The 13,478-nt window shown below is 43.4% G+C and overlaps 1 protein-coding gene across 5 annotated transcripts in view; it reads left to right on the top strand.

The window, feature by feature from the left end:
* The window catches only part of ASPSCR1 (ASPSCR1 tether for SLC2A4, UBX domain containing), a 121,918-nt gene that overhangs the window by 103,163 nt on the left and 5,277 nt on the right, over positions 1 to 13,478 (top strand). For 3 of the 5 annotated variants that reach the window (XM_077328040.1, XM_077328039.1, XM_077328042.1), the window contains 3 exons: positions 3,963 to 4,032; positions 4,312 to 4,505; positions 5,100 to 5,235. In XM_077328040.1, coding sequence (XP_077184155.1) covers positions 3,963 to 4,032; positions 4,312 to 4,505; positions 5,100 to 5,113 — 278 coding nt within the window. In that variant the 3' untranslated portion in view covers positions 5,114 to 5,235. Of the gene's footprint in view, positions 1 to 3,962; positions 4,033 to 4,311; positions 4,506 to 5,099; positions 5,236 to 13,478 lie in introns of those variants that run through there. The other 2 variants (XR_013229447.1, XM_077328041.1) reach the window with 2 other exon arrangements.

Here is a 13,478-nt window from a genome sequence, read left to right as displayed (position 1 = left end):
ATCCTCACCGTGATAGGTGACAGGCATATTTTAGCCTGCTCACAGAGACTCATGGACCCAGATGTACTCCTGAATGCTCTGCTGGAGCCAATGCCTCCTGGCAACTTGTTGGCCTTGTTGAGGACTGGCATTCCCAACTGTCAGCCACCATCAACAAGATCGCTCCCCGATGCCGTCTCCACCCTCACCTCAAACAGGCTCCTGGTTATTCCATGAAGTTTCAGGAGAGGAAGAAGGAAGTGAGACAGCTAGAGTGAATGTGGAGGAAGACTTGTGACTTGGCCTCTAGAACATCTTATAGCATGCACATGAGGTGGCGGTGAAGGTGGCTAAATGAGAGTTTTATGCTGCCTCCATCATGTCCACGAGTTCAGGCTCGGCACAATTGTTTAGAGTAGTTTGATCATGTACTGCCCACAAGGAGGGATGCCATAATTTTAGTCAATTGGAGTTGCACCGCGAGGCATTGACAAACTTTTTGCAGATAAAATCTTGACTCACTGCCATAAGGGAACTGGAGACTCCTTGGCCATCTTGAGAGACTACATATGATGGCTTCAGGCAGCTCTCTTTAACTGAAGTAGACAAGTTGCTGGGTTTGGTGAAGGCAATCACTTGCCCCTAGATCCCTGTCCTTCCTGGGTGCTCAGGCAACTGAAGGGATAGGAGGTCCCCTCCTGGACATTATAAATATATCAGGGGACTTTCCAGAGGGACTAAAGGAGGCAGGGGATTGCCCTCTACTGAAGAAACCATTGCTTGATCCGTGTGACCTGTCTTGCACCTCACGTTTTTGGGGAAGGTGATTGAAAGGGCCACCAAGGGTCAACTCCTGGCATACTTGGAGGTGATTTCCTCCAAGCATCTGCCTTGAAGCATTGGGCCGAGATGGGTCTATGGAGCTAGGAATTTGGGAAATGGATTGGCTGTCTGCTGTTAGTATATTTTATTGTATTATTGCATTTTATTGTATTTTACTTTGTTGTAACCTGCTGTAAGAGTGGCTGTTAGAGTGGCTGTGAGCTGTAAGAGTGGCTGTTAATAAATGTAATAAATAAATAAAATAAAAGGTGATGTCTTTAACTTGCCCAACTTCAATTGGTATATTAACTAGACCAGTCTCATTTGTTATATTTACTTATTTATTTAAAATATATATATGTATCCTCTCAGTTCGAGGTGGCTTACAATAGTGCTTTAAAATATCCCCAGCTAACAAAAGGTAAAATGGTAGGACAGGCATGCCTTGCAGCACCTCCTGAAAATCCAAGGAGGGCCCCATCCCCACCTCTTCAGGGTACCCATTCCACAGAGTCAAAATGGAAGAGACTCTGGTCATTGCTAAAAGGGCCATCTTAAGTGGTGGGATAGCCAGCAGATGGCTTCCAGATGACTGCAGTTGGCACACAGGACCATATGGAAGGAGACAGTCCTTCAAATATGTGAAGGTCTTTAAAAATCATAACCAGCACCTTTAATTGGATTTGGAAACAGACTGGCAACCAGTGGAGCTGTTTTAAATTGGGCAACATCTGTTCCCAGAGGCCAGCCCCTGACAAAAGTCAGGTGCTGTATTCTGGACCAGTTGTAATTTTCAGATTGTTTTCAAGGGCAGCATGTGTAGAGCGTGTTGTAATAATTTGATGGCTAGATTACAGAAGCATGGATCATGGTCCCATTGGTAATGGGAAAGATGGTAAATAGGATGCAGTTGATAGAAGGTGCTCCTGACCCCCATGCTGCTTTTCAAACAGCAATGCAGAGTCTATGAGCACCCCTAAGCTTTTAAACAGAAAAGGCCAGTGTCACTCCATCTAGCACAAGTGGATTCAGTCTTTCTAGAATATCAGTCTTTTTTACCAGCATTTCTTCTGTCTTGACTGCATTCAGCTTCAGTTTGTTCTGCCTCAGCCACCTGACCACAGCCTCAAAGCATCAGTTCAGAAACATTTGTAAACTTGGACAATGAAATATAGAGTTGGGTGACATGTGAATATTGATGACCCATAACCCCAAAGGTTGGGACATTCTCCAGTAGTCCAGGGTGAGGCAGTATGAATCTATGGGAAGCAGCTCTTCCCTGGAGGCAGGTAGGGTCACTGACCCTTTATTTCCACCACCCCCTCATCCTAAGAAGCATAAGATGGTTCCAGCCTGTCAAGTATTTCTCTAGAGACTTAAGTCTCTTAATGGTCCAGGAGTCTGATTCCTTACATTCTTCTTCTCCAAGGGAAGAGAGAGAGAACTGTTGAGGAGGAATGCTTTGTAACCACCATGCAAACCATTGTCTTTCCACAGGAGGTCTTTCCTAAGCTTCTTCCGAAGTTCCTCCACATCCTAGAAATCCCCGATAGCAAGAAAGGAGCCAGACCCAACTTGGCCTTTTGGCTCAGCTAGGGCTTTTTCCCAAGGGGGGGGTCCCTCCCTCAGAATTCTGTTTCCATCCATGTTTGACAAGGTGGTCAAATACAAATTGAAAGCTCCTACAAGGACCAAAACCAGTCAACCAGTCATCTCTCACTGAGGCTGTAGTGGATGCCCCAGTCACCAGCCTATTTGATGTATTAGTTAGGAGTGTGGACTTCTGCACTCCCCCACATGCAGCCAGCTGGGTGACCTTCGGCTCGCCATGGCACAGATAAAACTGATCTGACCGAGCAGTGATATCAGGGCTTTCTTAGCCTCACCCACCTCACAGGGTGTCTGCTGTGGGGAGAGGTAAGGGAAGGCGACTGTAAGCCGCTTTGAGCCTCCTTCGAGTAGAGAAAAGCGGCATATAAGAACCAACTCTTCTTCTAACTCCGTCAGTCCAGCAGAGTTGGGTGGCCTTCCTAGAGATTCATGTGATAGGAGGTTAGAAGGTCCTCCACTAAAGGAATAGAATTGTCTGTGACCCTGCCTGCCTTCAGGGAAGAGCCACTTCTCATAGGTTCAGACTGCCCCATCCTAGGATCACCGAAAAGGGAGATTCATCATAAGTAAAACAAACCTTCTAATCTCATTCAGCATCCTCATATATTATTACATAATAGAGCATGGGTGAGAGAATAGAACTCTGTGGTTCCCCACAAAATTAATCCCATCCTGTTGATTCTGCACCTTTGGTTGAGACTCTCTGTCTGATCAGACAGAAGAGAGTAAAGCCACCTAAGGACTATGCTCTTAATACCAGCTCCATATTAAAGGCAAGAGATAAAAAATGGTCAGCTGTATCAAGGACATGCAAAGTTTGGAACTGCACATATAATGAGATTCAAATTTCAAATTATTGTTAGGTAAAAACAAGATGACACTTTATTTGTATTTTGTATCTTCTTTTAGACCAAGACTTATGCCATATTTTTAAATGTCACATGTGTGACTGCTTCATAGTTGCCTTCAGCATAGATCACCTTCAAACTAAGAACAAGTATTTGTATGATGCCCATTTATATTGTTACTGCAGAGCTGACCACTGTAGTGGAGTGGCCTTTAAGAAAATTTGTCTGCAGGAGAGATCAGAGTTAGATTGTGTGGCAAGCTGGAGAGGACATCTAGAAATCTTTTGTACCAGCACAGTGTATTAGGAAATGACCAGTGTTATAAAATGATCAAGAGATAAAAGACTAAGGAAACTTATACAGCCGCGGGATGATGCCCCATTACTGCTTGTCTGACAGTTATATTTGTGAGACTGTCATAATATTCATTTAATCAGACCATGGAATTGGGTTTCAGACAGAGGGATGGGTGTTCTAAAATCAACACTGTCAGAATTTTAGGTGTGTTTTTCGGGGGGGGGGGTTGCGGCAGGGGGGGCTGAGAAGGCTTAGTCTGGTTTGGGAGGTTATTAATCTTATAAAGAACAGAGGAGCATCCCCAGGCTTTATACCTTTGAAGCACTGTGATGCAGATACAGCAGGAGGATTTCTACTTTATTTACAAAGCATAAACTTAGATTGGTGAGTATATATATTTTACAGATTACTATCTCAGATTGGACCTGCTGGAATGTGTAGTCTCCCCGTCAGAGGCTGACCTCTTAGTAGCTAGGTAAGTAGACATTGTGAGTAATGCTTTTTGAAGCAGGGAATGGATTATTGCCTCACTGACTCAAGAGTTTGCCAGAAGTTGACAAGGCTTGCTTGTGTATGCAATCTCATAGCTTTGTAAATCCCTTCTGAATGGAGAGAATACCCCATGTTGCCATAATCCAGAAGGGACTGGAGAATGTTCAATATATGGTATCTAGACCTTTGGGTTTTTCCACAGAAACCAGACACAGCAGATGAAGACCAACATAAACATCTAACATTCACATTTTTCTGCCAGGTATTTGTCCAAGTCGGTATCTCATACTTCTTTATCAAGTTCAGAGTCTGTTTGTGGTCCCCCATCTGAGCTAGATGAAGCTGATGAATGCATAGTTACAGAGCACACAGCAACAGCAGCAACCCTTGAAGTGCCACAACCACCAGCAAGGAGAACACCATCTGGAAAAGTGCCAAAGTGGCTGAAACTGCCAGGTATCAGTTGAAGTGTCACATGCTTGCCTAGCAGGGACTTCCCTAGGAAAGAGGTCCTAGCAGTATACACATGGGTTTTTAAACTGTGTAGTTATTTCAAAGACATTATTGAAACAGTAGCCACCCACTATATAGCAGACCCAATGGGATCAGAGAAGAATTGCTTTCTAGATAGATAGGCTGACTTGCATTCTTTTCCCTGAGGAACTGGAACTGTCCAAAGTGGAGATTAAATGCTGCAAAGGGAGAACATGTGCCAGAAAATTGGAGGAAAGGGGTTCCCTGAACAGTGGGTTTTGCTTTGGCACAGTATCTGAATATCATTTGATAGTGGGGAGGAATTCATTGTAACTGATTGGCTGGGGTTATTTAGCTTTCTCTTGAATTGTATTGTTTTTTCTTTTTCAGTATTTTTGTCTAGAATAGTACATATGTGTCATTCTGTGCATCTCACCCATTGATGCCCAGCAATAATCCAAAGTACTGTCTGGATTTAAGTCTGAGAGTACATAGTATTGAGGTGGCTCATGGAAGCTGGGCAGTATCAAGTCCCAATGTGACAGAGGATGTTAATACTTTATATTTGTGTTTCAGGTGGGAAGAAATGAAGGACTTGTGATACCTTTCTTCAAAGAGATGCCTTGCCTAGCTGCTTTCCTTGCACCAAGAACATGCAAAAAGATGTGACCGCAAATTGTTTTTTTTTTCTGAATAAAATTGCAATACTCCATTTCCTGTTGCCTTCCTGGGTGTCTTCCTGTTTCCTTCTGTGTTAAGAATGAGGGAAAGATGTCTTGTCTGCAACACCATGCGCTAGTTGTAGATTTGGGTAGTTGGCTTAGGGTAGTGAGAAGAGGTTCTGGGCTTGCTGTATTTTCCAATAACATGAAGTGAACAAGTACAAAGACTGTGAAAATTGTTTGCTGCCTTTGTGGGTAACATGGCCATGGTGTTGGCTATATGGGTGCTTAAATCTGCTGTGTGAAATGGTCCAGACATCATGATGCAAAACACAGTCAACATACAATTTCCATGTTGGAAGTTTAGTTCTGATAATCCATTGCTTTGCAGGCTCCAGATGCTCTCATTTTTCAGCATAAGATATTGTTGTTGGATATTGTTTGTTAATGTGCAGAGAACTTAAAATATAAAATCTTATCTAAGGGCCAATAAAACAGAGGTGGGGAAGGTGTAGACAGGGATAGGCTAAAGTTTTTTCAGATTGCTCTGGTTTTCTTGGGGTGTCTTGTCTCATAAAACATGCAATACTGCAGTATTGTACAAACGGCATAGGAAACAGCAACCAAAATTACACAAGCTCAGTGCTTTTGTCATTTTGGGTGGGGGGTTGTCTTTATAATCTGTGTTATTGAAATTGTACTAAATGTACGTTCCTCCCATCATTCCTTCTTTTTGTCAGACAACTCTCAACCCAGAAAATATCCTGGGCTACTTGCCCCACTGTAGTTTCTTTTTCATACTAAAGAATTCCTGTGGCTTTTTGTTTGTGTTTTTGCCAAGTCCACTTCCAAGATCATGGTCCTAGCCTCAACATTACCCTGCCCCTAGCAGTGACCCCATTATTCTTGCAACAGCTACATTTCCTGTTGCTACAGTGTCTCTGGCCTTTGCATGTCTTTAGACTATACTCTCCCCCGTGTCCTAGCCAAGCTCAGAAAGTAAGACCACCTCCAGATTTCTTTGAGCCATGGGACATTTACACCTGCAAGTAGGCCTCCCCTTTCCAACAAACCCAGACAACAAAATGCTGCTTTTATTTTCTGTCACTGTCCATGAAAGAGTGAGTACATGGATGTCAGCTTCTGCTCCTCCTCCTTGCCAATGCTTGTTCATTTGTCTGCTGAAATGAACACAGAAAGCTGTCTTAGACTATTGGTCCAACTCAGTACATTAAAATCTGTTGTTCCTGCTGGAACCAGAAACAGCTCTCCAGGGTCTCAGGCAGAGGTCTTTCATATCTTACTATCTAATCCTTTTTAAATGGACATGCCAGGGATTGAACCTGGGACCATGTGCATATCAGGTACATGTTCTACCACAGAGTTGCAGCCATGTGATCTCCAGTTTCCAAGCTTTGATGCTGGTGTGCTCAGCACAATGCCCAGGCTGCACTGCTGCTGGCATGCCCAGTATTGCTTCTGTGCTGCATGGCTGCTGCTGGGCCTAGTGCAGCTCCCAGGTTGCAAAGCCACCCTCTGGACCCAGCATGGAGTCCTGGGCTCCACAGCTGCCACTGTTGGATACAGCACAAAGCCCTGGTGCCACCATTGTGAAGTGCCAAAGGTAAGTGCTTAAATTTGGGGAGGTTTTAAATCCCTGTGTGGATTTTTTATATTTTAAGATTTTTCAGCAAACTTGGGGAGTTCCCAAAGTTTGCAGAAAAACCTCTTTGGCATCCATGTGGCTCCACTACCTGGATTAAGTTATCTGCAGATGGAGGCCATGGGGGCTGTGATTAGAACATAAAATAATCTTCCAGATTCATGTACTCCCACTATTCTTCAATTGAATATCCAGTTCTTTTATATATATCTTCCTTTACAATATCAAAATGTATATGTTCTTAACAGAAATCTTTTATTCTGGTTCCAGATTTTCAAACAGTTGTCAAATCTATCAACACTCTTGTCTTGTAGTAACTAATAGGAAATAAAATCTGAAAATATTGATAGGGAAATACTGACACCAAGATTTTGCTTTTGCTTATTTTGTATTTGTCGAAGAACTTCACTTGTAGTTTTTGGAATTAGAATCTGGTCTTCATTTGATCCTCAGGGCCACTATACATGTTACAGAAAAGGGGTGAGTCATCTGATCACCCATCTGGCAAAATAAATAGCATTATTGTATATATGTGCAGGTACTCTAACATGCAACATGCATCTAGCAAACTCAACAAGCCCCATGAATGCACTGCTGTTCCTACCCCTATGAAATACAAAATTTGGGTCCTGTTTTTTTTTTAAGTTGCTGACCTCTTCGTAAGTGCTGAATCATAGTATGGCTTTATTGCCTTTCTAGAAAAGCTCTCAAGCGGGAGGCAGAGGAGTGACCTAACTATAAAAAGGAATGTGCAGCATGCACACAACATTGCAAAACTAATTGTTGAAGGGGAAGGCCAAGCCAAAAGAGAGCAAGCAAGCAATGGGGAACTTGGTAGGAAGTGGTTTCTTTCTTGCCTATACTACAAAGAATTTTCTCTCTTGGTGAATTATCTTGCTTCTCTGACCTATTGATTTTAATGTATGTAAGCAGTGGTGGATAGAATCATAGAGCCAGAAGGGGCTGTACAGGCCATCTAGTCCAACCCCCTGCTCAATGCAAGATCAGCCTAAAGCATCCACAATAAGTATCTGTCCAGCCACTGCTTAAAGACTACCAGTGAGGGGGAGCTCACCATCTCCTTAGGTAGGTGATTCCACTGCTGAACTGCTCTGTGAAAATTTCTTTCTGATATCTAGGCAATACCGTTCTCCATGTAGTTTAAATCCATTACTGCGGGCCCTATTCTCTGCTGCCAACAGGAATCTTTCCCTGCCCTCCTCTAAATGACAACCTTTCAAATATTTAAAGACAGCAATCATGTCTCCTCTAAGGTTCCTCTTCTCCAGGCTGAACATTCCCAAGTCTCTCAGCCTTTCCTCATAGGGATTGATCCCCAGGCCCTGGATCATTCTCATCACCCTCCTCCGAACCCTCTCAATTTTGTCCACGTCCTTTATGAAAGCTTCCGGAACTGCACACAATACTCAAGGCGGGGTCTGACCAATGCAGTATATAGTGGGACTGACACCTTGTGATTTTAATGTGATTTAGAGAGCACAGTGCACTTTCTAAATACTAACATGTTCTTCCAAAAAAGAGCAGAAAAATGGATCTGTAGGAGCCTATGACTCAAAGTGGGACTCTGTAACCAACCAGAGGGCCCTGAGCTCTGTGAGGTGAAGACCATGGAGCTCTGTGTTAACTGCCATCAAGTCACTTCTGACTTATGGCAAACCTATGAATTAAATGGACTCCAGGGAATGGTAGAAGACAGGAAGGCCTGGAGGATCATTGTCCATGGGGTCCCGATGGGTCAGACACGACTTCGCACCTAACAACAACAATGAATTAAGAACCTCCACAATGTCCTGTCGTTAACAGCCTTGCTCAGGTCTTGCAACCTGAGGGCTTTGGAATGCTTTATTGAATCAATCAATCTCTTGCTGGGTCTTCCTTTTTTCCTACTGCCTTCAAGTTTTTCTAGCTTTATTGTCTTTCCCACTGACTCGTGATCAAAGTAAAATAGTCTCTGTTTAGTCAAACCTTGGAGTTAGATTATCAAAACTGTTTTAGTAATTTGTATCCCTCTACCAATGGGTGCCATGCTGTTATGGCTTTTTTGAAATGTACATGACTTCTGTAGATAATAAAGCAGGGAGGCCAAAGTTCTCCTTTTGTATATTATGCCTGCTTGCCATTCATGTTCTTTATCAGTTCACAGTAACCTACTCCCTATTCAGAGAGTTTGACATGGCCCATTTTTCTCCTGCCTCCACTTTTCCAACAAAGAAAACAGAGCATTGTACCATCTGAATGAACTTCAAAGTGGCTGGAAGGGGCACCAAGGGTTCCTGGCACTTGTCATTGTCTCCCAGACTGGCCAACATTTCCCTTCAGGTCTAATTACTTCCAAATGTACCCAGCTGCTTTGAAGACAATCATAGGAGTTATGGGAGGAAAAAGGTAGAGGAAAACTGCTGACCAAAGCAAGCAGAAAGCAGTTAAAATATTAACAGAATATATCTTTAATATCACCCAAAAAATGAGCTACCAAAGAGTATCAGACAACTGCTGCTGAAGCTGGGATTATTGTATAGACAATGCTGCCGTCTCATAGTGGAAGCGGGGTGGGTTGCTACAAAAGTCAAGGTAGAATCTAAATCCCATGTCAATTCTAATCATACAATCCTAGCAAAATGAGGTCTTTATTATTCTTTGATGATGATGAGTCTATGTGGTCTTAACATCCAGGTGGTTTGCCCTGGCTTGGATGCTGTTGAGAATCGGTTTCCTGCTTTCTCATACATGTTGCTCTTTCTGCACCTCTTGAGTTTTCTTCTGCATTTTTAAAACCTGCTACATGCCAAGCTTTTCTGAAAGAGCAGAACAAAGTTGAGGTCACTGCTGTTATCTGTTCCACTTAATATTTCTGGTAAGGCCTTGGAGGCGGGTGTCTCATGTCTTAGGTGCCACTCAGCGGTTAACACCCATTAAGGGCAGCTGCCCCCCCAAGTGCCTCCTCCTCCTCCAACCGGCTTGCCTATCTGTTCAGCGGCCAGCCAATCGCCTTCCATTCCCCACCTCCTCCTCCTCCCACTTCTCTCCAAGGCTGAGGCTGTAGATCCCTGCTGCCCCCTGCTAGTGAGTCCCATAACAGTTGCCTGCAGCCCTTCCAGGTCCTGGAAGGAGGGCGAGTCCATCTGCAGAGTTCTTCCATTCACCCCCCTAATCTAGCTCCCGTTATCTTCCTGAAAGCAACAGGCTTGGCCCCTAGTAATACTATAACAATCTGTTGTAACAATGTTCTAGTACTCAGCTTTCATTTAAAAAAATCAGTAAGTATCTAGCCTTTTCATTGTGGAGTTAGAATGGGAAATGTACAGATTATGCATCGGGGTTTAACATTTTTTTTAAGTTTTGAACAAGTACATTGTTGCAATAGATCATTATAATGTTCTGGTGCTCCAGTATTGTCCATTAAAAAAAACATACCTGTGTGGGGATGGCAGCTGTAGAAGGCTGGGGCAGAGAAAAGGGGGGGGGGAGCCCCATTGCAGCTGTGCTGAATTGGCAGCAACAGTAACAATTGGGAAACCACAGGAAATCCTATGTGGAAAACTTCCATGTCTCTGTCTGGGTAGAGTTTAGCAAACGTCTTCTTACTCTGCATTCTTTGCTATTAGTTTGCAGTAGTTTCCTTTGAACCCATTAGCATTAACATTGATGCTGCTTTATGTTTTTTTCCCCTGTGACCTGTCTTTTATATATTTATAATGTAAAATTAGGTGCATAAACAGCCACTGAAATGCTGTTCAGATGGTATATGCACACTGCTGTAAGGATTATATACAGGTGACTCTCATTCAAAGGGACATGAGCTTAAACAAGTTAGAATCTTGTTTTATGGCTTTATTTATTTCTGTGGGTGGAGGGAAACTGGTCAGTGGTGGGTTCCCATGGTCTTTGTGGCAGCAGGGGCCCTCACACTAAAAATTCCAAACCTGTCCTCTCTCTCTGAGTTTTGAACATATTGTTACGTTTCAAAGGGTAAGGAATGGCTTTTATTTTAAACACAACATACACTCCAGTTTTTGAAGGCTTTCACAGCTGGTGTCAGCTGGCTGCTGCAGGTATTCCAGGCTGCATGGCCATGGTCTGGTAGATTCCCATTGTGCCATGTACTATCTCTGAAGATGCCAGCCACAGTTACTGCCAAAACACCAGGGACTAAAGTTATTAGACCACAGCCATCCAGAATTCCTACAACAGCCAACACAACTTACATTCATGTGAAACTGTTCCTTTAAAAATGAACAAAAATCAGAGCAGTGCTACAATTGGTGCACTGTAGACACATCTACCCTGCTTCCAATTCCAAATGATCAGTTAATAGCTTAGGAGTGTTTTTCTATATGTAGCTGTTCTCCTGCATTGACGTGTATGCCTGTGATAGATGTTGGACTTGCATTATGCTGCCCGGGTGCACCAGATGTGTCTTGTCCCAAGTCACATGTCAGTGTTGGTCCAGGAGCTTTTGTTCTCTTCTTTATCCCCTTCTCATTCCCATGCGCAGTGAGTAAATCATTCTTTTTTAAAGTTGCAGGCGACATCCAACAGTTGCTTCAGTGCCTTTGCACCTGCACCTGCAATGGCATTTGTTGGTCCTTCCAAGGAAAAAAGGTGAATGACACTTTAGGTGGACTGCTTTGAATTTCTGGCCTGGTAGAGGACAATGAGACCTGCGTGCTAATGAGGAATCTCAACTCTGCCTTTCTTCCAGGCTGGGGATATTAATAGACCTTGTAACAGTTTCTGCCGAGAGGGGTAAAGAGGAAGCCTGCTGAGTTGAGTGAAACTGCAGTAGGCTCACAGGATCACTGCTAGACTCTCCAAATGAAAATCCTAACTGCTTTCAAATCGAAGTTTAGCCAGACTCACTTGCTGGCGCTGTAGCTGGCATCTTGCACCAGGATGAGATTGCAGGCAAACAGGTAGCAATCTACCTCTCAGCAACTGACCTTCCAGCTGCTAATGCCCTCATTCACCAAGTTCTTGTCTGACCAAGCTCATTTCCTCTGTGAAAGAGTAAATGCACCAAAACCCAGTGTGGCTTGTTCGCTTACAAGCAAATGATGCAATATGATTTCTAAAAAGGTGGATCTGGGTTCCTGACTCACAAGAATGGCATTTGAAGTTTGTAGAGTGGCCTGATTCAGCTTAGAACTATCCCCATGCAGTTTTCCCGAGCTGGAACGCAGCACTGGGAGAGGGAGGAACCCCTCCTCCCTCCACACCATTATCACTATCCAAATCAGGCACTGCAGAGCCTTCAGATGCCATTCCCTGAAGCTGCTGTGGAGAAAGTGAGTCAGGCCTGGGGAAGCTGGACTCAACTCAGAAATCATATTGTATAGTTTGGTCTTCAGGAGACAAGACTGCCAATAGCTGAACCAAAAAGTGTTCCTTCTCTCCTATGCAGGGAATGCAGAGCATTGAGGGTCTGTTCAAGGATAACGATACTCTAATGTCCCTCTCTTTCTCAACACCAAGCTTGGACTGCGATTTGGATTTGCCAAAGAAAAACTGAATCAAAACACAAACACCTCATTTAATTCAACTTTGGTATGAGTGTATGGGTACTTTGTATTCACTGTTCCCTAGCACATTCCGAGTACCTGTATAAAAGGGATCATTAACTTTGTGCACGCATGCAAATATGCAACCAGAATTGTTTAGCTTATTTTATACAAAGTAGCTTCCTGATCAATATACTATTTGGAAGGACAGACAACATCAAGCTATAACTAGAAGTTCAGGTGTTTGTTTTTACTCCTCTGGGCTAGGAAGAGACATTTGAATGTACCAGCACAACAGGTAAAGCTAGGGCCACATTTACATGTACTTTTACAGATCAAACATCTTTTAAATAGAAGCAAGATTTTAGTGCTGTGAAGGTCTGTTGGAACCAAGTTCTGCACTAGTGCTGAGAAAAAGAACAAATTGATGTTCAAACTTTTAATTAACACTTGCTTAATACTATCATCATTCTAACCTAGGTCTTTCAATTCTCCTTAGTTCATGTGACTTTAAGGTTCCAATCCTTATCCTACACAACACAAACTTAAGTACAACCTATTAAATGTAGCAGGAGATGCATATTTACCTTAGATTAGAAACGTCCTGATTTTCAAATCATCTCCTTTAATGTCCTGACTGATGGTGATAAGATAGCCATCTTCAAGTACTTGAAGGGCTGGCATATAGAGGATGGCGCGAGTTGTTTTCTGTTGCCTCGGAGTGTTGGACCAGGATCAATGGGATGAAATTCATTTAAGAGAATTTTCAGCTAAACATCCAGAAGTTCCTGACAGTTAGAGCAGTTCATCAGTGGAACAGGTTGCCTCGTGAGGTGGCGAGTCCTCCTTCTTTGTAAGTTTGGATAGCCATCAGACAGAAATGCTGATTATGTGAACCTGGGCAGATTGTGAGTGGATGGGCAGAAGGGATTATGTCTCTGCTTGGCTCATGTGGCCCTTTCTTGCATGCCCAGGAAAATGCTGATCAGTACTTTGGGGTGGGGAAGCAAATTTCTTCCAGGCCAGATTGGCCGGGGATTCTGGTTTTGAGTGGGGGGATGGGGCATCATCTGGGCAAAGAATTGGGGTCACTGTGGGTGGACAGGTAGTT

The sequence above is a fragment of the Paroedura picta genome, chromosome 3, assembly GCF_049243985.1.
Source record: "Paroedura picta isolate Pp20150507F chromosome 3, Ppicta_v3.0, whole genome shotgun sequence".
Taxonomy (NCBI): Eukaryota; Metazoa; Chordata; class Lepidosauria; order Squamata; family Gekkonidae; genus Paroedura; species Paroedura picta.
This window is presented reverse-complemented; position numbering and strand designations above follow the sequence as displayed.